The sequence below is a fragment of the Perca fluviatilis genome, chromosome 3 (genome assembly GCF_010015445.1).
Source record: "Perca fluviatilis chromosome 3, GENO_Pfluv_1.0, whole genome shotgun sequence".
NCBI lineage: Eukaryota > Metazoa > Chordata > Actinopteri > Perciformes > Percidae > Perca > Perca fluviatilis.
The window spans coordinates 41089492-41115815 of NC_053114.1; the positions used below are offsets into that span (position 1 = coordinate 41089492).

Genomic DNA, 26324 nt, shown 5'->3' on the forward strand with positions numbered 1-26324 from the left:
CTATCCCCATCTGTGTGAGGGTGAGAGGGGTGAGCAGGGGACAGGCTGGATGTGGGAGCGGGACTCTGGCCTGTGTGCTGAGCAGAGCCGAGCTGTAATGCTAACTGAAGGCTGCGGTCCATACTGATTAGTGCACTCTGGTCCTAACGCGCAGCATTGAGTTCAGTTCTCCAGAGAGCTCCAAGTCAGAGTGGTCAACATCACTCATACTATGACAGGGTGGGAATGAACACAGAAACTGGATCAAGCCCCATTTTGAAATCACCGTCAGGAAAATAGAAGTCGGAGGAGATAAGTCAGGCGTCCAGGTTTCTGGTTCCAGTTTACGCTTTGCAGAAACCCGATAAGACATTCAGCAGGTTAAATCCCTGCACTTTAAGATTCTGGGTCAATTGTGGATGAATTTGGCAACCATGCGGCTGTGTTTTAACCTGGCGTGCCAGATGGTTTGTTAACACAGAACCATTGGAAACTGTCTGGAAAAGGGCAGGCACGCCCGTAGCTGCCTGTAGCTCCTCACCGGACGCTGATTGGTGCGGTAAGCTGGTAGTTCCAACATAAACGCATTACTTGAAGCCTGACAAGATGGATTTCGTCTGAAATGTGATCCCGCGATTCTTGCATGATCTCGCGATATCTCGAGAATCCACAACTTTGTTTTCGGACCAGCATACCAAACTAGTGGAAGAAACCTTTTTCATAGAAACAAAGTTGAAATAATTACATTTGATGGCTGTACCATAAGCCGATAGTATCGTTAAATTATCCAGCAGACTGTGTTTATATAATGAAGATTACAAAGAATATCCTTAAAGGGGAACTATACAGTTGTTTTTAGCTTAATTTACGGTACCTTAACTGAACAGCTTCGGAGTCATTGGTTTTATGACTTTTTTTGAGTTGAATGGTGGTCGTCTCGCTGTCGTCTCGCTGGGAAAAACCACCCTTGCAACTTTTGGCCGGAGAACTGCCGGCCTCAGCGTCAGGAAGTATCGCGTGATATCAGGTTTCGCGATGTAACAAATTGCTTCACGACTCTGCACACATACGCCCATTCAGGAACCGGCTAACAAGGTAGCGATGGAGTTTTTCACACATTGTCGGAGGAACAGAGAAAGAGGAAACGGCAGACTGACCGAGCGAGGAGTCAGACACAGGTAAACATAGGAGCTGCCAAATAACTTGATATAAAACAGCGAAGAAATGGCCAAAACCTGCATAGCGCCCCTTTAAAATAAATCTTTTGAAATGGGAATTTAAAGTGTGGGAAAAACACTGACACAAAATAGCATTAATACAATATGTAAAGAAAACACCAACACACACACACATACAATAGTATTGCTGCCACTCACCAGGCACTGTCCGTTGACACACACCGCTCCAGGCTCCTTGTTGCAGGCTGTGCCGTCGAGCACACGGCCAAAGTTGTAGTAGAAGTTGTGGCCCAGGGCCAGGCAGCTCAGTTCACAGGGGTTAGAGCCTGGCAGGGAAGATCTTCAGTCAGTGACTCATTAGTTTATTATGGAAAAATAGGCGAGACAAAAGGACAGGGAGGGAAGTGGCTGCGAAACAGAAACAGGCAGGAGGTGAAGAGATGGAACTGGGAGAGAGCAGAGAGGGAGAGGAGGCAAGAAAACTGGCAGACGTTACGGAGAAAACTAATATCTGTGTGGATTAAACACCTAAGAGGGCCTCGCAGTGGACGTGAGTACCATGGCAGCATGGGAAGTTTACCACAACCAGCTAAAGTTACACATCAAGCAGACAGAAACACGCACTAAAATTATACTTCACTCCCATCAGCAAAGCCACAACGGTGAGTGACCCTAAAAACACTTGTGTGGATGCAAAAACTTTATGCACCTGCAAGCCTACAGACTGAACACGTGTTAAACATGGTCGCATAGATAAAAACCCAATGTAGTGTGGAAATAACCATGTGCCTCCTTGCTGTACAGCTCACTGTCCACATCTTTTTTGTGGAGTATATTTTGGACTAGGTTGTAGTGAGACTTGATTTTCACTTATAATTTATGCAAATCGTTAGTCAGCAGTGTTTTTGCTACAGTATACCATTTCTTTTTTAATTTTTAGATTATTTTTGGGCTTTTCCGCTTTTATTTGATAGGACAGCTAGGTGAGAAAGGGGGAGGACATGCGACCTCTGCGTCGAGGTATAAACCTCTCAGTATATGTGCGCCTGCTCTACCCCCTGAGCCAACCCGGCCAAAAGAATACCATTTCTATCGAGGCAGTCCCTTTAAAGGTCCCATATTATCTCATTTTCAGACACATACTTGTATTTTGGGTTTCTACTAGAACATGTTTACATACTTTAATGTTCACAAAACACATTATTTTTTATCATACTGTCTGACTAAATATACCTTTAACTTCAACTTTACTAACCCAAAGGAAATTTGATCTGCAGCAGGCATCAAATCACATCAAGGTCCGGGACAAAAAAATATCTGTATTCAACCACTGTCCAAACGCTCCGTCTTAGCGCCTGTCCCTACCCCCGAAAAAGCCCACTGAACAGTGAGTTGTGTTCACTGACCTCCATGAAAGGTGGTCCATCTGAAGGTGTTTCCAGCCACTAACGGTCTGTCATTGAAGGCAGCACACTGCATCTCTCTGAAATCCTCCGAGCTGGCGGGACACTCCTGCAAACAAACACACACACACACACACACACACACTGTGAGGACGTTGCATTGTGTTGTGAGTATAGATGCAAAGATATAAGATTAAAGATTAATTAGTTGTCAACTTTCAAATTAATTGCCAAATATTTTGATTATCGATTAATCGTTTTGAGTCATTTTTTATGAAATTTTTTTTAATCTGATTCCAGCTTCTTAAATGGGACTATTTTTAGTTAAATAGTTCCTTCTCTCCTCTGTGTCAGTAAACTGAATATCTTTGAGTTGTGGACATAATAACACATTTGGGGAAGTCATCTTGGGCTTTGGGAAACACTGATCCACATTTTTCACATTTTATAGAACAAACAACTTTTCGATTAAATCGAGAAAATAATGGACAGATTTATCGATAATGAAAATGTAAATGTTAGATGCAGCCCTAGTTGTGAGAAAACTGTATTCATAAAAGTTTATCTCAACCTCAACTATAACTTCATGTCTAACGCCAACCCTTGCCCGAACCTTAACCCAGTCATAATTCTAATCTTAACCCTAAAATAAATGAAGTCCCAAGTGTGAGTGAGTCCCCAGATGTCGCAGTGTGAACAGATAGAGTCAGAAATAGACTTCATATCATATTGTTCACATCACACATTGCAGCAGAGAAAGATGTCTGGGATTTGCGTCCATTCATTCGAAGCTCTGAGCTAATCACACCTACAAACTGCCACATGGACAGCACACACATTTGAGCATGCTTCAACACGCTGCAGCCCATCTGTGTGTTTTTTCCTTTAATCAATATGGGCTACGGTGACTGGCTGTCCAAACACACACACACGCACACACACGCATACACACACACACACACACACACACACACACACACACACACACAGCCCAACATGTCTGACAACACAACCGCTGACCTCACAAAGGTAGCAGGTCTGATACGTGTCTGCAGCACGGCTGTGTTAAATCTCAGAGTTCAGTGCAAAGCATTGCAGTGGAGACAAGTTAATATGTCAGCGAAATTCCAGATCACACCCTGAAACACCTGCCCCCGGCCCGCACACACCTATGTGACCAACTTCTAGAGCAAACAGCAGCCATTGTTCTAAAATGTTTGCATCGAAAGTCGTTTTTTTTAAATTTTTCTTCTTTAATTCAGTTATGAGAAGCTCTATGCTGAAATCACCTTAGTGTTGCAGATCTTGTATTGTCTGGGATCTCCTGTACACGGCCCGCCCACTGGGTTCCTGCAACACAGAAGACAAAAGAGATTTATGGCACTACGGTACCAATGGCAAACACGCTTTATTGATCAGGTGGGAACTATGTCGTGAGTGTGCAGGCGACTGTAATGTCTGGTTGAACTAAAAATCCTCTCATCATACACAAAAGCACATTTTTGTTAGTTATTTAGGACTCATTCATTTTTTATAAAAATGGGACTTCATTTGTTTAGATTATTCTGAAATAGGTGAGCAATTGATTTTTTAAACATTGTTTGCAGTGTAACCACTCTGCAGTTTATTATGGACAAACTAATCTGCAAAATGAATACATGTAAATGTAGTTTAACATTGCAATAGGTCTGATTCACTGTGAACTGCTGTGATCAGTGAGGAAACTTCTGGGTGCATGATGACATACAGTCTGGGGGGGAAATCAGTTCAAAAACATACTTTTAAAAAATCCAAGTGTTTTTGCGTTGGAAATTACTATATTGATCTAAAAATACACAATACTTTATTGGCAAAGTTCCATATTTAGATACATTCTAAGTGTTTTAGTAAAGCATTTGAGTGCTACAACTCTATTTCAACTGTGTAACTATGCAAATAAATTATTTCAAATATATTATTTTAAATGCATTTCAAGTTTCTCAGAAAAATACAATTTAGAAACAGACTGTGGTCGAAGAAGTTCTCAGACGTTTTATTTAAATAAAAGTAGTAATACTAGTCGAGTCACAAAAAAAAGCTTTACAATCTGTACTACAAATGATACCCTCTTTCCTTTAAGTTACTTGTGTAAAAATGTAAAACGTAATCTAAAATACTCAAGTAAACGTCCCACATTTAAACTCTTACATAGAAGTTCAAAAGTATTAGCATCAAAATATACTAAGAGTTAACCAAAAGCAAAAATAATCAATATGCAGAATGGCCCATTTCAGAATAATACAATTTTACAGCTGGTAAAGGTGGAGCTGATTGTAACTATATATTGCTTGATGCTATAATAATATGTCGCAATGTATTAGTTGATTTATATTTTGTAATAATAATCTAAATCTGCAAAGTAACTAAAGCTATCACATGCACTTTAAAATTGTTCTTAAGTAGAGTACTTGAGCAAATGTAAAGTTACATTTCACCACAGGAAACAGACAACGCATTAAGGCTTTAAGTTGCACTTTCTTTTAAAATTATTTATGAGGCTCATTGGGACCATAAATGAAATACAATACTTAAAACTTACAAGTGCTCATATCATGCTCATTTTCAGGTTCATAATTGTATTTAGAGGTTATATCAGACTAGGTTTACATGGTTTCATTTTCAAAAAACTTTTTTTGTACTGCACATTGCTGCAGCTCCTCTTTTCACCCTGTGTGTTGCGCTCTCTGTTTAGGCTACAGAGTGAGACATCTCACTTCTGTTCCATCTTTGTTGGAGTCGCACATGCGCAGTAGCTAGGTAAGGACTACTGGCCAGTCAGAAGCAGAGTATGAGGGCGTGCCCTGACAGTACCTAGGTAAGGACTACTGGCCAGTCAGAAGCAGAGTATGAGGGCGTGCCCTGACAGTACCTAGGTAAGGACTACTAGCCAGTCAGAAGCAGAGTATGAGGGCGTGCCCTGACAGTACCTAGGTAAGGACTACTAGCCAGTCAGAAGCAGAGTATGAGGGCGTGCCCTGACAGTACCTAGGTAAGACTACTAGCCAGTCAGAAGCAGAGTATGAGGGCGTGCCCTGACAGTACCTAGGTAAGGACTACTAGCCAGTCAGAGCCAGAGTATGAGGGCGTGCCCTGACAGTACCTAGGTAAGGACTACTAGCCAGTCAGAAGCAGAGTATGAGGGTGTGCCCTGACAGTACCTAGGTAAGGACTACTAGCCAGTCAGAAGCAGAGTTTGAGGGTGTACCATGCTAGCAGCTAGGCGAGCATTATAACGTGTGTTACAAAGTGACCACGTTTGTCTCTGAAGTAAAGGCTGGACTACAATAGAGCTGTTTGGAGCAGTTGGTGAACAGTGGTTTCTGTTGGAGATGGTAAGTCCCTTTGGGGGGGACTTTGGGCTTTTTCACTTTGTAAACCTATCACGTGCACAAAAAAGATATATAACACAATAAAGGAAAGTAAGAAGTAAAATACTTAAAAAGTAGGTTTCTTCCTATCCTATCCCAAGTATACTGCTGTGAGTGACCCTGCGGGACGCGGCGGGTATTTACCTGGTGATGCAGGTGCGCTTCCTCACCGAGGCTCCGCTCCCACAGCTACGAGAGCAGACAGACCAGCCGCTCCACGTCGCCCACTCGTTCCTGAAGTGCAGCTGCCGCCGGGCGCGTGCCGGACGCCCTGATGAGGCCTCGCCGGAGGGATGCCATGCAGAAACCCAGGACTGAGACACAAATGGCACAGAGAGACCCTTTAATGCTGACACACAGAGGAAGAGCTGGTGACAGGCTGAGACAATCAACAAATCTCTCTTTAAGCCTTAATATCTTCTTAGTGGAACAACAAAACCACAATTGTGGCATAACCTGTGGTGACTAACATCTTATGAAATAAAAGGTTTGACTTTGTATCTCAAGAGAAATCTTGATAGAGAAATGATAGGAAATGCATTTTAAGGCATTTCCTCAACTTGCAGATTATGCATTAGAGTATTTCAATTACTTTCTTTTGGAAATCCTACTTTAACATGTTAGTTATAGTATATCTTCTATTTATACAAAAGTAATCCCTCTCTCAATCATCACTTATGACCCAGTAGAAGTGTGTGGGGGTGTCTGTATCTGCAGAGGCCCTGCACTCTGCCTGCCTTATTTTGCTTTGTTCGGGTCATTTCTGGGCATCAACCTTGATAAAAAAAAACGTAGCGACTAGGTGCCAGATCATGAGCACGTATCCAAGTTGAAGCTACGAAAATTACGCGTACAGCGCCAAAAATATGCAATTATAGTGTGATTAAAAAAAGCCAAGCGGACAAAGCTCGTTCCAAAACGAGAGTGAATCTGGGGTTGGCTTTCACCCGCAGGCAAGCACCGTAACGGTGCTGACTTTGAATGTTGTGTTCACAAACCACAGCAGACAAATCCTGCTCATTCTGCATTAAAGCACGCCTTCAATTTTGAATGCAGGACTTGCAACAGAGTATTTTGGCAGTGTGAGATTGCTACTTTTACTTGAGTAAAAGGTCTGAATACTTTCCCCACTGGTAAGATAGACACATAAATAACATTTTCACAACTCTGAACACAATTATTGATGTCAAATGTTCACAATATTAACAAATAAATAATATAACAAAATAGTAACAAAACAGACAATAAACATAAACCGAATAAACATATGTTTATTGTGACTCTCTCCAGCACAAAGCTTCCTAGGAGCCCTCCAGAAAGCTCAGGTACTTCCCCCACACTTGTCAATATTGTCAGACATCACACTGATCACGTTCTATGCTGAGCTGCTACTTCTGTTGATATGGTGCCTCTTGGACTCTGTGGAGCCATGCAGTTATGGACAACATGGCTCGGTGCTGTGATCGCTGTGCGGCATCACTCTGCAGTGTTGGCCTGCATGTTCAAAGCTGTCAACTGTCAGCAGCTCTCAATCCCTGCATGTGTGTGTGTACGAGTGTGTGTGTGTATAAGAGGAAGACAGAGAGACTACAGTGTTGGTAGAATGATGGGATATCATTTGTGAAAGGGGGGAAAGTGTGTTGGGGGGAGTTATGTGTGACCCACGTTATTTATAGCCAAGAATCCAACACAGGATTAAGTGAAAGAGTAGATGATAAAAAAAATAAATAACCTTGTGAGTCTGGTGGATCCGGACCATCACAGCCAAACAATAAAAGTGATTAGAGAAATCTCAATGGCACTCCTCAAACACATTCCAGAGTGTTTGCCCTGGAGGAGGACTGAAACTGGCAGCGTTCCCACCGGTTTCTCATACAGGAGCTGGCTAACACACTTTCTTTAACTCTTCCACACACACACACACACACACACACTCAACAACCTTTCTATCAGGAAGGGCTGGAGCCAAAGTCATCTGGGGTATCAGCTGTGCAAGACGAGAATTAAAACTCAGCCCGCACAGAAATAAGAGCACAATTGAAAGCTCTTTTCCTCGTTTCTCACTTTCCTCATTAATATGCAAATGTATGCAGCAGGATCCTCCGCTGCGTAATCAGATCTTCTACTGTAAATGAGCAGTTTGATGTAAGGGTGTTTCTGTCATGTTCTGCACTTGATTTATGTGTTGACAATAAAAGACTAGAGCTCAAACGTTCATTTAACAACATTCATTTTTCCAATTATCTGATTTACGGTTTAGCCTGTAAAATAATCTTTTTTACTAATGTAATCGATCTGTAAAGTCATAATAGGCTTTTAAGAACAAGCGATAATGTTTTCAGTTGAATTTTATCTTATTACTAATCTTATTTCTTGATGATTGTCCCGTGTCCATTTATGTTGTTTCTTCAGATACAGCGAGAGGAAAACAAACCTGAGACACACACACACACACACACACACACACACACACACACACACACTCCTGTGCCATGACTCGCCATCATTTTCCATGGCAGGGTCACCTGAGGTTGCCCTCATTAGTGTTACCACCGGTCAAATTAGCGATGATAACAGTTGGAGATGGGGTGGGCTGGCATTCTAGATTAATGAAAGTGACCTTTGACCTTTACAATGCAACCCCCCCCCCCCCTCCCTTTCTTCACATGAGCAGAGAAACAAATCTGCTCTCCTGTCTGAAAAGGAAACTGCATAGTTAGAGAGATGAAAGACGAAGCTAAAGAGCCAGGATCCAATCCAACACGCAGGTAAACTGACAATGTTTCCCACCAGTCCTCTCGTCTGTCGGCAGACCAGTTCTCCCAGCCTGCTGAGACCGTCTGGGGCTGACAGACACGGCTCTTAACACTTGCTGCCTTAAAGGCAACAAATGGGGACAACTGGTGAAGACAGAGACCACAAACTACATGATCTGATTTTGTGCAAAAAGTTTAGACTTATAGATTAACTTAAAAAGGACTCTTCAGTCAGTTCAGTCTGCCGGACATATTGCCATTGATTTTACAGCCCACATTATACACAGAATAACTAATTATTCATCTTGTCCTTAGTGTCCTCTGTAATGTGTCCTCGCTATTTTGTTTAGTTTGAATTCTTTCTTTTTTTTCTATATCAGAAATTTGGGTTTTTTCAACCAAATTTTCAACAACAAAAAGCAACGTGGATGGTTCTCTACAACGCTCTTCACAAGTAAAATAAATGATCAGTTCACTACTTTCATTGAATTTGGGTGTTTTATTTAATTTTATAGCATTTGAAAAAAAAAGAAAGAAGATAAAAGAATGGAAAAAAATGTCCGAAAAATCTTCAAAAATCCCACAAAAATCTCAAAAGGTGCAGAAAAAAAATTGATAAAACATCGAAAAAAAGTGCCATAAAAAACTTGGATAAAAGTGCCAAAAACGTCAAAATGTTGACTCAGAAAAACCAAAAGTTGCATGGTCGACGAGATGACAACACAAGGGTTAAAGTCAGAATATGGTTTAAGCAACAAGTGATAATGTTTTGGTTAATTTAAAAAAAAAAATCTTTGAGGGTTGTCCAGTGACACTTCAACAAAGATTATTTAGAGAAGATGCGTCCTCGATAATGTTGACAAAAAGAGAGAGAGGCAGCGTTACTTTGGGCACTTCTATGAATGGAGGAAAGAAAGAAGAAAAGAAATATGGAGCCACAGATGTGTGGAATATGCAGACAAGTCTCAGTCCAGACTACAGTTTTAACCACAACATGCAAAACACATTCATAACGGATCTTTTGACAGCAGACATGAGGGAAACTGGACTGTGGGCCAAAATCTCCTATCCCGATACACGTAGGTCATATGCATATCTTAATAACGATATACTGTATATCACAATATAGCATGTTTTCTGGGATTTCAATACACAGTTTTTATCCACAAGCTGTTAGGCTCCTGAATCAAAACATGACAAACTGCTCAATGCACCTTGCACTTTAAGCCCTGGATCTACTTTAGGGAGCACTTTAGTAGTACAAGGTTTTATTATGTTTATGAGTAGGGGTGTCTGGGTGGTATATTTTTATTTTTAGCTTCTTATTAGTTCATGTTTTTAACTTGACTTTTATTCTATAACTTAATTATTTTATTAGTTATGAGATTGGTGGAGTGGAGTCAGGAATTCATTTCACTGCTTGTTGTAAGTGTATGACTATGCATGTGACAAATAAACTTGAAATATAAAAATTTCTATACGAAATACCCACATGGTAAAGCCTATTTTTGTATACTCCTGTGTAAATTAAATACTTGGCAAATGAAAAGAACTGAGTATTATATATTAGTATATAAAGCGTCTTCCAAGTGACGTAAAAATATTGCCATAACGATGCTGTTTTTTTTTTGTGTTTTATTTTTACGTTGCGATAGAAACGATTCAGAAAAATAAATACGATAGACATTTTTATATTGTTTTGACGATATATATCGTCATATCACCCAGCCCTACGTAGAATTGCTCAGATTGCTGCAAGGAAGACGACCAGAATTTCTGGCCTGCCAGAAATCCATCCGATTTTTGGAGAGCCTGATTGCTGGTCATTCAGGCTATTGATGAGGCGCTGTGACCCGCCAACAAACTGAATGTCAGACAGTAACTGATCTAGCATAAATCCGAATCCGAATCCATACGCTGTCTGCTGGGCCTAAACCAAATGTCCCTATCAGAACAAACAAAAGTTACTACTAGTACAGCATTTGTATACTTCACAGCCTTTGTGTTCACTTTAAGCTTTTAACAAAAGGAAAAAATGCATCTGTAGTTTAAACTGAACTGGTTACAACCGGCTCTTTGTCTCATATTTTGCATTTCATGATCTATTTCTTGTTCTCATCTTTAACTGGCCAAAATGTGGACAACAGAGGCGTTGCCAGTGCAGCTGCGATGATGACTGAATGCAGAAGAAGTTTCAGCAATCTAAAACATCGAAAACAAGTCATTAAAACGTGGGAGGACTGACGGTTTTGTTTTCCTTAAAGTGGCGTTGCTTCGGTTTGCAGAAAATGAAAAGCTGATCTTGTTGTGTTGACCCTCCACTACATTCCTGTGCTAATGTTACAGAGCAGGGGCTGGTATATAGCCTATCTCTGTCTATGTCTGGTTGTTTCAGCCGGGCCTGAGAGAAGGTCCGGGCTGTCTGCCTGACAACAAGACAAACAGTGATGAAAGATGGACGCTGTGGCCGGAGGAGAGGAGGTGGTGCAAAGCAATCAGAGCGTGGAGAGACCGAGAGGATGCCGGCTCACAGGAACGTTACCATTTCCAAGACAAAATACCGTCCGAAAAAAAATCCAATCAGCACGCAGCCAGACCTCATCTGATGCTGGTCAAAGGGCTGTGATTGGTTTATTATCTAAATTAGCTGGATTTTCCTCTCTGGAACCTGAGAGCACAGGGTTTCTCTGCACAAATTAGCTTAATGACAACATTTAACTCTGTCAGATGTAAGAAAAAGAGGACATAAATGCAGGAGAAAGTGGGGAGGCTGTGGGAAATGGCCTTGGGCCCCGACAGACTGGGACTACAAGGCCCCATGGTGCAGTTGAAACACCATCATCTAGCTATTATCTTAGTGTATTTGCACATAACACGAGAGATGGGTTGACATTTTGGCTGCCGACTGAGTTGTTGCCTATAACTAAATCTATGTGAGTACATAAGGAGCTCTGTTATGCTGTTGTTATAGAATTCAAAACTATGTTTTAAAGACATTCCACTTTATTTAATTGAATATCAAACAAACATTCTTATATATATATATATGACAATGTGTAATGTGAAAAAGGGACTGTCCTCAGGGATCCATGATGTGAATACATAATGCAGCTCTATGGAGGTTTTCAGCCTCTGTGTTATTAAAATTTTTTGTTATTTTCCGGCTTTTCTCTAATTTTCGCTTATTTCTGGTGAAGTACCATAGTCGCACCATTTCAGGCCTCTAAAATCATTTGAATGAAGCAATTTGAAAGTGGAAATCGATGAATTGATACATCCACAGAAAATTTGTTTTGTTTTCTGAAATGTTGCTCCGGGACGCCGGACTACCAGCGGTAGTTGTTCAGCCGCCAACAGGTGACTGCGAGCCGGCTGCAGGCACCGCCAGATGACGGTCCTTTCAGGGGCCGTGGTAGTGGAGTTTAGCCAGGAAAAGTGAGCGTCATGCGGCGATGACAGTTTCAGTTTCAGTTTTCAGAGGAACGAACAAGCGTTTCCGGGGTGAAAGCGCCGTGTTTTATATTGACGCCACGTTGTGCTATTTCATTTTGAGATTATTTCCCACTGGATATTTAGTGTTCATAAATAAGTGTTTTGGCATGCCTGGCCTGGTATTGAAAAGGGGGATTTCATTCTTGTATGTTCTGCACCCTGGTTACGTCATTAGAAGGAGCTGCGACCGGCCACGCAGCGACTCGTGTTAATGAAGGAAGGTCAGACTTACACTCTGAGAGGACGACAGGCAGGCGGGAGCGACCAGCAGCAGGACAAAGGTCAGGGCCTGGCACAGAGTCAGCTTCCTGCAGAACAGGGAGAGAAACAAACAGCGTCAGTCGCTCGGTTGGTAACATCGATCTCATCGTTTTACATATCATACACGCAGGAACACAGAGGCGAAGACGTAGAAGTTGTTACAGCGGAGGTGTCTGAGAAGGAGAACGGGAGGGTTACTTAGCAGGACATCTAAAAACATGGGTGAACTGACCTAAATGTAACAGATCTGTACGGTCGGTATATGGTTTAAACAAGTGATAATGTTCAGTAGGGCTGCTCAATAATGGAAAAGAAAATCATAATCACGATTATTTTCGTCAATTCTGTAATCACAATTATTTAACACGATTACTCATTGACTTTTGGAAAGATGTTGCAATTTTTGAACTTAAAAAACTGAAAAAGTTAAACAAGTCAACAGTGAAAACACCTTGAACTGTGAAATTTCCCTTAAAACTTTTCCTGTTTGAACTTTTTTTTTTTCATTCAGAAGACAAAAAAAAGGGGGTTATCTGCAAAGCGTAATGTGCTAAATAATCACATGGTCCTAATGTGATTACATTTCGTAAATAATCGTTTTCTCGAATACTCTGTTTTTGTGATCGTTAGGAGCCAAAATCAAAATCACGATTAAAATTTGATTAATCGCACAGCCCTCAGGTTCTAGTGAATTTTTTTTAATGATTTGTGGATGGTTGTCCAGTGACAATTCCAATAAAGTTTACTCATACAACATGCGTCCTTAATAATTGACAAAGAGACAGAGAGAGAGAGAGAGAGAGAGAGAGAGAGAGAGGCAGCGTTACTTTGTGCAGTTCTACTATCAAAGGCAGAAAGAAAGAAGAAATAAATAAGACTGACAATACGGTTTGTCTGTTCTGCAGCGAAGTTCAGTTTAATAACACATCAGTCTCAGTTAAGACTACAGTTTGAACCACAACATGTAAAACACTCCAATAATATATTATTATTATTATTATTATTATTATTATTATAACAGAAGGAGAACGGGAGGAAACAGACAGGAAAGACACGACTGACACTTCAAACAGCAGAGGTCATTGATAATATCCAAAAATAAGCTGCCACACTACTGTGACCCCCTGTGGGCAGGAATGCCCCCCCCCCCCGATCCAGTAAGTATCATTATTTCCCCTCTGCCCCTCTGCCCCGTCCCCCCACACACCCCAACAGTGCCCTATTAACTCCCACACAGCCAGAGAGGAAGGGACCGCCTGCTTGATTCAACCCCCCACCCCCACCACCCCCTTCACCCACCCCTCTCCAACTGTTGACCTCCGTAAGAAGATGCTGAAAAACCTGCTGCATCTGTATCACCTCCTGCGTTTCAATGAAGTCTTTTTATTTCACTGATAATTGGAATAAGAGCTCAATTACAGCCGCTAACTTAGCCTCTTTTTAACATGTTTACTAGGTGGAGATTTAGCAAACACAACAAGGCATACAGTAGGTGTAATTTACAGGGGGGATGGGGCTGGAGGGGGGTTACAACCCCCTCAATAAATCCTGGTCCTACCAGACTCTGGTACATTAGCCTGGTCCTACCAGACTCTGGTACACTAGCCTGGTCCTACCAGACTCTGGTACATTAGCCTGGTCCTACCAGACTCTGGTACATTAGCCTGGTCCTACCAGACTCTGGTACACTAGCCTGGTCCTACCAGACTCTGGTATATTTCATTTGTCCAGAGAGTCTGGCCACTCTCCACTGACAAGTGTTAACTTCCTTGAAGGCGGGTACTCTGTTGAAGTTTAAAACGATTGGATCTGCCCAGAGCCACTCTGGTAGCCTGGCTCCGCCCTCCTACGTACTATCTGGTAGGACCAGGCTAACAAGAGGGGAGACGACAGCAACTAGCTTAGCATCGCTAGAGTTAGCCTTAGCCAACCCCTTCACCACTAGCGGAGCGAGCTGGATAATCAAACTGTTCCCGACCCCCGTGGGGAGGAGGGCCACGACATCATGGCCCCCAACACAACTCAGCAAAGATTGGTCTTGCTCGGGCTTTAACTTCTGGATATTCGGCAGTGGACAACGGACCGAATGGCTTCGCTCGCATCGTTCTCAGCCGCCATTACAGAACTACAACTCAAACTAGCGCAGGTTAGCGCTCGTTCTCAGCCACTCCCTCTGTTCGCTGATTGGACCGGTAAAGATTTGGCCGGAGAAAACCCAAGAATATACTGCAAACCCAGATGGTGTACTGAAGGAAAATTAAAATTGAGCAGAAGTACGTATGAGGTCGGAGCCAGGCTATGTGCAACCCACCCCAAAAACCTATTATTATTTCCTTTAAATAAATATAGACATTTTCACTATAACTTGATGCAGAAAAGGCACAAATCGTTGCAGAAAAAAAATCACTAGATTGCAGGAAATGAAGTGTTTGAAGTAAAAAAAATTAATTTTGCTTAATGCAATATCATACAAACCTGTTGATGAATGCGTTTGGATAGCAGAATAAATCTCACGTATGATCGGCTTTATTTTGAGACCAAAAGCAGCATATTTTTGCATATCGAAACGGAGTCAAAAGCAATTATTTGCAACTGTAGTACCGACCACTGAGACCCTTCTGAGGTGGTACTAGATCCAACCTCCACGTAGCTTTGTGTTGAGTCTCTGTTGTGTTTGCTCCACCAGCTTCCTCCTTCCTTCTTTACCTCCGGGGGGAAAAAACTGGCAACTGTGATTCTCCGTCTTTTCCTCTCTCTGATTCATCATCAAAGAACAAGTGCCTTTTCTGAGAAGTGCCAGGAAAAATATATCAGACAGGCTGCATTTGAAAAGTTACAGCAGCTTAATCTTCTCTATTTCTAACCTTCCCTCCCACATCTCACTTAGCCCTCCTTCAGCTTCCAGTCCGTCTGTCATTTATCTCTCTGTCTGTTCCCTCTCTTTTATCTCTCCCTGGTCCATAAACACAAAGCTGCTCCTGAGCCTTTTGGATCAGTTCCAGGTCAGTAGTTGGCCTGTCCAATTAAACGATACACATCTCCCTCACACTTGGCTGAGCAGCCCTTCCCTTCAGCGACCTCGGCTCCCGTCCTGGCCTTACATGGGGGAGTTCATATCAGAGGGAACATGGAAGGTCGCGCTGACCGAAAGAGATAATAGGTTCATGAATCATGTTTGGTGTAAGAGGCCTTCTCCTTCTCACACAGACTTTATTTTACTTTTTTCCAGCATCTCAGCTGCAGGACTAAAGGGCCATTGTGTGTGCAAGTCTTACCCTGACCCCTGCATATTTTCAAATGCAGACCATATTATATTCAATGTATTAGGTGTATTTTTCACAACAATTAAAAACTTGCATAAGTCCTGTAATCAATCACAGGTCTGCATTCATTTTTGTCAATGTTTAACTGTGTGGTAACACACTTTACATCCAGATTGAATTGAAAAGTCTTAACTGCATAACCTTACAATGGTAACTGTGACCAAACTAAATGCAGACTTGCTGTTTAGTTTTCAAAAGTCTGCTGATTCATTTTGTCATTGCATGGTAATAAATGGAAACTAACGGCCACCTAGAATGACAGAAAAAACGCAATAAAGTTTCTAAAACACACCTGGATGGTTCGTAAAATGGTCAGTTGTGACGTCAAATATACCGAACATGATTTTGTTGAACATTTAGAAACTTTTACAGAAGATAAAAGCAAAACTGCTTTACAGGTTTCAGGATTTTATTTTTATTTATTATTCGATTAATCGATCGACAGAAACATAATTGGCAACTATTTTCATTATCGATTAATCGTTTCAGTCATTTTACAAGCAGATATAGTGAAACAATTCCGATATTCTGTGATTCCAGCCTCTAAAATGACAGGATTTCCCATTTCTTTGGGTATATTTTTGGACATTTCAAGATGCCATGTTTGACTCTGTGAAGTTGTGATGGACATTTCTTAACAATTCTTTGACTTTTTATAGACTTAACGATTATAGATTATTGGCAGATTAATCGTAAATTAAAATAATCAGTATCCCTATGCATAATGTCCTTCACTCTCGCTACCGTTGTTCTCAGTGTATAGATGCTGATTAGAACCACTGTACACTACCTGTAGAGCACAAAACAGCAGATGAAACATTATCGACTAGCTGGTGAACGTAGTGGAGCATTTAGCAGCTAAAAACTCCAGATATTTCCCTTTAGGAGCTGTTGGAGACCAAACCAGAGCTAAAGGGCGAGTGAAAATGGGACTTACATTTGTCGGGTAAACAAAAATCAGTTACAGCTGCTTCTTAAAAATGGATTGGACAACTTCTTTTCATTTTAAAGTGCACTGTTTGGATGGCAAGCATCCATTTTTACAGATGATACGGTTTGTTTTTGCATTCATGCACCAAGCTATAGATGCTCAGTGTGTTTTAAACATCAGCGATAATAAGCAGGGTTTAGATTTCAGGGTTTCCTCCAGGAAAATTATTCAGCCCGGTGGCAAGTGTCTTTTTTTTTGGACGAGGGCCCGGCTGGTGCCAATCACAGACTGATGGCAGCGTTAATGTAGAGCCCAGTGGTTTCTGTGGTAACAGAATGATGGAAGGAATCGCGAAATTGAGAAGTTAAAAAGGCTATGACAGATTCCATAGGGCCGTACATTGTCAGAGATTTGAAAATATGATTAACGTTAACGCCGCCCCGCTGTAACTGTAGTTTAAAAAAAAAAAAATCATAAAATACATTGAAAAAATTATTCCCAGTGGCTTAGACCTGGTGGGGGCCAATTTAGGCAAAAAAAAATTCAGAATACTCTTGTAATCCACAAAGATTAAGTCATGTATCTCCCTTTCACTTGATCTTTGGCTTAATGTTTTTGAACATGAAAAGACAGCAGCTCTGGTCACTGACTGGTTGGCCCCCTCCCTACAGGGGCCCTTACAGAGGTGATCAGGGGTCAGTCCGCCTCCGCCTGCTCTCATTAAGACTAGCGCAGCACATTAGTGAATAGCTCCGGGGCAGGGGGAGGGAAATGGCTTTAATCAACACGAGACTAGTTGTTTATTTTTACTGACATTAGTCGCTCTCATGACCGAGGAAGAAGAAAAAAAACACACCAGCCCCGCCCGACTCACACAACACTGAACTACCCTTATCATTAACCAAATACCAGAATGAGGCTGAAACCATCAGGCCAATTAGCTTTGATCTGAACATGGCTCTGAAATTGTGTTGGGTATTTTTCGAAAAATATTCTCTGAAATTTAACAAACTGAAAGATTTACAGAGAATTCGCAAACAAAATCACCGAATCAATTGTTCAGTAGCTTGAAGATACGGTAACTATAGGGTGAGGGTGGTGTTCTGTGGGATGGTTAGGGACGTGGAGAGGGATGGAAAGGCTCGAGGACAGGGTGAGGATACGTCCCCTGCATTTGGCCATACTTGTGAAAACACTATGTACTCAAAATAGCAAGTCCTCGCTGTCAGGCAGAAACATTCTCCATTGTTCCATCCATCCATCCGTCCATCTTCGTCCGCTTATCCAGTATCGGGTCGCGGGGGCAGCAGCTCCAGCAGGGGACCTCAAACTTCCTTTTCCCGAGCCACATTAACCAGCTCCGACTGGGGGATCCCGAGGCGTTCCCAGGCCAGGTTGGAGATATAATCCCTCCACCTAGTCCTGGGTCTTCCCCGAGGCCTCCTCCCAGCTGGACGTGCCTGGAACACCTCCCTAGGGAGGCGCCCAGGGGGGCATCCTTACCAGATGCCCGAACCACCTCAACTGGCTCCTTTCGATGCAAAGGAGCAGCGGCTCTACTCCGAGCTCCTCACGGATGACTGAGCTCTTCACCCTATCTCTAAGGGAGACGCCAGCCCCCCTCCTGAGGAAACCCATTTTGGCCGCATTGGTCATCATTTCAATTTTTTTTGGATTAATCAATGCTATTGGTCACCTTATCCTTGAAGTAGAACGTCGTGTTATGTGATAGACTATTCTTGACCAAATACATCAATGTCGATATTGCGGCGATATTTGTAGGATTGACATTTGGTGCGTTCACAAAATATTTTCACAAAGAGATTTTTGATAAATAATCAATAATGTGGATACAATGAATAAGTGGGTAAAGGCAAATAACAAAACAGCTAGTAAGTCTGGTAAGTTCAGAAAAGTAGCCTACATCACTTCACTGTAATGCAGCCTTTAAACCAGGAGAAAACAGCACCTATCCCTTATTATGATACGATATTCAAAATCTAAGATGGTATCTAGTCTCATATATCCATATAATATCCTTATATTGCCCAGCCCTAGTCCACATACAGACAGTCAGACAGGCAACATAGTCTCCACCCAGCCTCGGCAGCAGACGTTAAGAGGCTCTCTAGATAATTCCTCCGTAATGACTGAACTCACAAAGCTTTGCTGAAACACACCCTGACAGACAGGTAGCTCTCACATTCCCACCCTGAACAAATAAACAACAGCACCATGCTGTAATCATGCAATTATAGTTGAGGCAATTACGGTGCCCTGAGTAGGAGTGCATTGCAGGTGAGAATGTGTCCTTTGACCTGGTATGAGTTATGTCAACACAGGAGACACTTGACTGGAGATCTCTGCTCCTTCACTTTCTTTGTGTGGGATCGTAGGCCAAGTGTTTCTGTATGGTGACCCCCTTCTGGGTCTGCACACCCACCAAGTTTGAAAAAGCAATATGTCTTCCAACCAGGGGCGGGTCTTAACCTTTGACCCGCCTGGAGACTTAGCTGTGACCCACCCAGCGTTGAGCCTGGTGGAGGGTCCGATGGTTATATGGAGCACGCTGGTGAATGGATTGACACAACCCTTAACAGATGTTCAGTGTGAAGGCTCTGTGGTCAGCTCTGACCCCTCCCACCACCCCCCCCCCACCCCGGGTCTGTAGTGACTATGAATGAGGCGGGCAACAATCGACCGCGCAGTGGCCTCGGTCAGCACGCAATGACAAAACGAGCCACTTTGAACACAAGTGTGGGGGTGGAGGGGGTCTTTGTGTCTCAGCAGCTGCTTCACTTGAAGACTCAAAACATTTCAGAAAAAAGGAAATCAAATGCCGTTGTATATTTGGACAAAAAAAAACCACAGACTGTTGTGGTAAATGGCTAAATGAAAGACGGACATTAGTATCGTGTTGTTGGTTTTGTTGTTGCCAAAATGTCTAGAGACTCAGCCTCTTGCTCAACTATGGTCCCATCCCTTCGCTTCACAGCACTTAACTCACTCCTTCCACGACAGGGAGAACAAACTTCGTACACCGTCATACCTCAGGGATTATGAGATTATCTTTTCACAGCCACTTTGACTGAAGCAGAGCCTCTCAGGTCATCTACAGTCATGGTAGCAAGATGGGAAACATGCAGAGATGCACGCAAGTAATATTGTGACGAAGATAACAGGCAGACGTGATTGAGGCGTCTTCTACCAGACGCATGTCAACAGTGACGTCTGTATGGAAATCTGAAAAAATAAAATTCTTGTCAAGCTTTACACAATACACCTTACACTTCAAATTTTTTATTTAAATTACTGGTCTTGAAGCTGCAAATGTGCCCGCAGGACTGGGAGGTTCAGAGGTTTCTGTCTCCATCAGTTCCATAATTGCAGCTAAGAAACACTAATGGTCCGGTGGCAAAGTCCCAGATCTGGATCACCACCAAAACCTAATCAATTGTTCCTTGGCGCAAAGCCGACGTGTCCATCACATTTCACGGGAATTCTTTCTCGGGGTTTTAAAACATCCTGCTGACAGACACTGAAACACTCTTAACTGTGTAAAAAGCACAGCCCCTAATCCTGCTCTGAAGCAGACCTTTCAAACAGCACAGGCTTTTCATCGGGTTTGTGCAGAGAGACACAAACACAGAGCAGTAAACTCTTATCTGACTGAACCTTGAAACTGTCTGACTTCTTCGTTTTCTCTGACAGAGTGCAGAGGTCGGCGTATACAAGCCAATCGAGTTCCGAACCTGGTTTCAAAGTGACCGGGAAACAGTATTTAGAGCAGCAGGATGTTGACATGAGGGGCATTCTTCCAACTGTTCTTCAGAATGAATAACTTAAAGGTCCCATGGCATGAAAATGTCACTTTATGAGGTTTTTTTAAAGCACCCATATTATGCTCATTTTCAGGTTCATAACTGTATTTTAAGATTGTACCAGAATAGGTTTACATGGTTTAATTTTCAAAAAGCACCATATTTTTGTTGTACTGCACAGCTCTCTCTCACTGCTGCAGATCCTCTTTTCACCTGGTTTCTGTTTTAGCTACAGAGTAAGACCTCTTTTCATCTTCTTCTTCTGTACTATCTTTGATTGCACTCGCACATGCTCAGTAGCTTAGATGTAGAGCATGTCAGCTAGCTAACTCTAGAGACAGTAAAAGAAAGGCTGTTTCTCCAACTTTGGTCAGTTACAAGGCAGGATTAGCTGGGAGACTTCTAAATGAGGGCGCATGTAAGTAGTTCTTTTGTAGATTATGGTGAACTTGTGTGTTGTAGCAGTGCTTTGCTATTGAGAACGACGTAGCATGCTAGCGTTAGCATTAGCGTTAGCATGCTAATGCTAACAGTTAGCATGCTAACGAGCTAACGGTTGTGGTTAGCCAGCTCATTTCGGACTGTGACGTCACAGTCCGAGGCCGATTTTGAACAGCTCACTAGGAGACTGAAAGCAGGACACATTCAGAAACTGTATCTCACTCATAACAGCATGGATGGATTTTTTTCAAAGTTTGTATGTGTGTGGAAGCACCAGAGACACAAAAGAACACCCCAAATCCCAGAAAAAGTGATTTTTTCATAATATGGGCACTTTAACATTAATATGAGTTCCCCCAGCCTGCCTATGGTCCCCCAGTGGCTAGAAATGGTGATAGGTGTAAACCGAGCCCTGGGTATCCTGCTCTGCCTTTGAGAAAATGAAAGCTCAGATGGGCCGATCTGGAATCTTCTCCTTATGAGGTCATAAGGAGGAAGGTTACCTCCTCTTTCTCTGCTTTGCCGCCCAGAGAATTTGGCCCACCCATGAGAGAGAGAGAGAGACATCGCGGCTTTCAAACGAGCAAAGTGGCAGTTGGTCAAGGCCACACCCCCACCCTCCACCTTTGCGCCCCACCACCTCTCCTCCTCAATAGCTACAGACACAGAAATGGCACATCCTAAGGAAAGCTCATTGTGGGACTGGCTCTAGTGGCTGTAATTCTGCACCAAGGCTGAATTTCGGAAAGAGACTTCAGATACAGTATTAGGGGACCACTAAGGTCTATATAAAAGAGACTTCAGATACAGTATTAGGGGACCACTAAGGTCTATATAAAAGAGACTTCAGATACAGTATTAGGGGACCACTAAGGTCTATATAAAAGAGACTTCAGATACAGTATTAGGGGACCACTAAGGTCTATATAAAAGAGACTTCAGATACAGTATTAGGGACTACTAAGGCCTACATAAAAGATACTTCAGATACAGCATTAGTGACCACTAAGGCCTATATAAAAGCATCCAAAGAGCACCATGTCATGGGACCTTTAAACAAACTAAGATGCAACTGTGGTTTTCATGTGTTAACCTTCTGTTAGTTTGAAAATTGTGGAACTGCCGGTTTTGTACGATAACAGTTTGTGGGTCTTTTTCACAACATTTTGACTTATTATAGTAGGAAACACAGGGGTGTTACTAATGATACGCACGATACCAGGACCATGAAACAGAAGCAGCTGAATGGAATTCAGCCATCATAAATTGTATTATTTACACCTGTGGTATTTTCTACTGGGACAAATCAGTATGAAAAAGACCTAGTGAGAAACAGGTGTGCTACTGATTCCGATCCCTGTTGTTCTTCCCATTCGTTGTCTTTTTCAAAATCAATATTCTTCATTTTCTATTCTGGAAGTTTGTGTGGTGTTATTAAGACATCTGTGATGGGGTAACTCAATGGCATCTTACCATTGAATATACACCCAGACAAAAGGTATAGAACAGAACTATTGTGTGGAAAACCTTGATGCTGGGGCAGTACTCCATCCAGGCATTTACAATACTCTTTGTGCATATATACTTTTTTTTTATAACTTTAACTACCATAACTACAATGATGTACCCCAAGTGATAAAACTTTACAAAATGTACCTATACACAATGATTTAAACAACAGCAGCGACATTAGCGTAATGCAGCATTTTTGCTTTCTTTTAGACAAGGCTAGTGACTGACAGTTGGAGCACTTGGACATAAAAACTCTACGGGTTGAATCATCAGTAAAAATGGTGAGCAACTGTTAGGAAAACAGCAGTTTTTTAACAAGTCAGAGGTACAAACCGGCTGAAATAAAACCTTAAGAATTTTTTTTAAAGAATGTTAAATACGACTCCCACGGTGCATTTCAGTAACAAACGATCAAAGACCTTTGAAGTCTGTAACATGTACCACTAACAGCAAGCAGAAGCTAAAACTCACACTTAGTTGAAACCTAATAAATCATTCAGCTGTTTAAATCAGATAAAACAAGGAAGCATTTTGGCCGGGTTGGCTCAGTGGGTAGAGCAGGCGCACATATACGTAGAGGCTTACGCCTCGACGCAGAGGTCCAGGGTTCGAATCCGACCTGTGATGATTTCCTGAATGTCTTCCCCCTCTCTCACCTGGCTGTCTTGTCAAAAATGAAAGGCGGAAAAGCCCAAAAAATTATCTTTAAAAGAAGCATTTTGAATTCACTACAGCTGTGATTTGGCTCTGTGACTGCCTTCTTAACCATAGCAAATAAGGCTCATGGGTATTGTAGTATTTAGAACTTTCTGTACCTGGGGCGAATGCTTTTGTTTTTTCAAACTTGGACCACCCTCAATAAATGTGCTACCTTAAGTTGTTTTCATGAACTCTACCTTTATATCAGGTTTACTTTACTACTCTATAGACTATATCCACTACGTTCCACTTCTGGGATAGCTCCGTTGTCGCAGAAAATTACGCCGGATGCGTGTATTTTCGCCGATGCCCGTTTCGTTCCTCTTTCTTTTTGTTGGCGTTCTAAACTCCGGTGGATTTGTGAGGACTATGGTTAACTGCTCCTCAGATCTCTGCAGGGTAAATCCAGACAGCTAGCTAGACTATCTGTCCAATCGGAGTTTTCTCTCGCACGACTATTTTACAGCAACTCCGCGGAGCTTAGCGCCACCCAAGACGATTGTGATTGGTTTAAAGAAATGCCAATAAACCAGAGCACGTTTTTCTCCCATCCCAGAATGCTGTGTGGACTAGGCAGACCCTCCTCCGCGCCGCAGCGTGTGGATGGTCTGGGAAAGCGAGACTAACTACTCTATAACTTTACTGTGGATCAAAAGCTGCGGGTGCATCTGGGGCCCATTACAGTGAGAGCCTCTTACATCTATAAAAAAAAAAGAGCTTTTCAGTACAAAAGTGTATCTCAGAGTATGTCAAACAAAGACGATAACGTCAGCGTGTTTCGATAACTTTTCGGCTTTTTAGAAAATTATAAAATAGACAATTAGTCAACAGAGAGTCACAGTTTTTTTTTTAAATACTGATGTCCTCTTGCGCTTCACATCCACGGGGAAGAAAAGCATTGAAATTCCTCCCCCCCAGGAGAGAGTGACATCATAGCATGTAACACCAAATTAGAGTCCTCGTTTTGTAGCTATATGCTCAGTGTTCCATGGTAAGCCGATTAAATCTGTTCATGGGGCTGATGGGCTCCTTCCCAAACAAACATTCCTCCAAAGGGTTATTAGAGAGACAGAAAATGTGCCCTGAGCCAAATCCTTCTCCTTCTGCAGACCAGTCAGGCTGACAGCGGTCCATCTGACAGACAGACTACACATTCGTCCTGACACCTAACAGCGAAATGCAGCCCCATAAAAGGGAAAAGGGCCTTTTCTGCAGAGTGCAGAAATGTCAGCGTGCATTGTTTCCACCGAGGAGAGTCATCCAGAGGACCGGGAGGGAAGACATGGTCAAGGTAAATTTGTGATATTAATAAGGACGGATTTAGAAGAATCAAGACTTCATTTCGAGCAGAGATTCAGGCCCTCTGCAGGCCCCCTCGTGTATGTGTTCTCTGTTGCAGGGATGGGGAGTAGATCAAAAATGAGCCGGGTATTTATAGCCGGTGACATTTAGGAGATAAAGGTAGCGAAGCAAGATGGGTGGAACGTAGAGCCAGGAGCTGCAATATCACAGATACTGTATGGCCGGAGGATTACCTCACCCTCTGGCAGGAAGTAGCTTCCAGCAGAATGGATATGACTTCTGGCCCCGGAGAAAACATTCACACACCACAGGCGACTACAGGATTGTCTAAACTGCTTCAAGTCAAGTTTCTTTCGTGCAAAAGTCAACTAATACATGACATGTTGCAAAAAAATAAAAAAACTCAATGTTTTAAACCACCACTCTTTTCGTGCAGTTCTTGTGATAAAGTGAACCACAAAACAAACAGCTTCCAACTTGGGGGGGGGGAACCCTCAACTGTTCTTGGAATGTATCACCTCCCATCCTTCACTATACTGCAAAACAAATTCAAGGCTTTGCAGCTCCTTGCAAGCAAAATAAGTCAGTGTAAATATTTACAGTCACCACATATTTCCAGCTTGAAATTCAACTCAATCACAGAACAAACAGTCGCCACTGGAAAAAAGAAAGAAAAAAAAAAAGCTCAACCTGTCTCTGGAATTTATCACCTCCCATCAAAGCTCAACACTTGTTATAAATCATCCTAATTCAGTTCTCATGTGATCCTCTCTGCAGGCAGCCAACGCTTCGCCAGAGACACGTTTTCACAGTCTTACCTCGTCAGTAGTGAGGACATGGTAGATCCTCGTGGATTGGATTCAGGTTTTTCGTGGTCAGGTGCAGTTTTGGTCCCGCATCATGGTGTGAAACGTCGCGGCTCAGATGCGCAGTGCATCCCAGCTGCGGGCTCCGAGACACGGATTCCGGACGCAACACCATCCATATCCAACTCTCTGCTGGGGTTCAATCCTTCTTTTTTTAATTTTTTTTTTTTTTTTTTAAAAGGGGAAACTTTTAAGGAACTTTGTTTTTCTCTTTCTCTCAGCTGCAGAGCTCGTCTATCCAAACAGCTGTGACTCAGTTCCCAAAACACATCACATCAGATTGAGTTGTCTTTCGGGACACGCGTAAAAGTTTGGAAAAAAAGGCGCATCCTCTGCTCAACGTTCAGGTGCAGAAAAAAAAAAGTGAAGTCTTCACGGGGAGTTCCCTTTTCCTGTTCCTTCTTTACATTAAAACGCAATAGCTGTGATTCACATTATTCCATCTACTTTTGTTTTTGTCCTTAAAGTCTTATCGCGCCCAGGCAGGTGATCTCACTTGTGCCCGGTCCTGCACGGTTAGAGCACTCCTTGCTCAGCTCCAGTAGTTGTTTCTTCTCTTTATGGCTTTCCTGTCAATCCGAACCGGTCCAATGTTCGGAAGAAAAGCCCGATAAAAGAGCGCAGAGAGCCGGCAGCACTCCACTATAGTCCACCGTCCCTGGCTGCTGTGTGAACGCTGTGCTGCTGTCTCTCTCTCTCTCTCTCTCTCTCTCTCTCTCTCTCTCTCTCTCTCTCTCTCTCTCTCTCTCTCTCTCTACCTGAGCGTTGCATTCCTGCGGTGAACACGCCTCTCTCGTCCAATCACAGCCCAGCAGCTCCTCTGAAGTCAGAGGTGACTCATGAGTTTCCTACAGAAACCGTGAAGGTGAAGAGAAGAGGAGCTGTGGGATAGAACCTTATTTCTAGTAAATGATAGCCTACCCAAATGAAACAAATGGTCCGGTGCAAGTAGG

The 26324-nt window shown here is 42.5% G+C and overlaps 1 protein-coding gene across 1 annotated transcript in view; it reads right to left on the reverse strand.

Moving 5' to 3' along the window:
• Positions 1-26054, reverse strand: part of adamtsl5 (ADAMTS like 5) — a 52506-nt gene extending 26452 nt beyond the window's left edge. Inside the window, exons 1-6 of the mRNA XM_039794130.1 lie at positions 25324-26054; positions 12448-12523; positions 6112-6281; positions 3850-3910; positions 2564-2669; positions 1356-1483 (exon numbers count right to left, since the gene is read on the reverse strand). Of these exons, the coding sequence (XP_039650064.1) occupies positions 1356-1483; positions 2564-2669; positions 3850-3910; positions 6112-6281; positions 12448-12523; positions 25324-25343 (561 nt within the window). The 5' untranslated portion in view covers positions 25344-26054. The remainder of the gene's footprint in view (positions 1-1355; positions 1484-2563; positions 2670-3849; positions 3911-6111; positions 6282-12447; positions 12524-25323) is intronic.
• Positions 26055-26324: the final 270 nt, after the last annotated feature.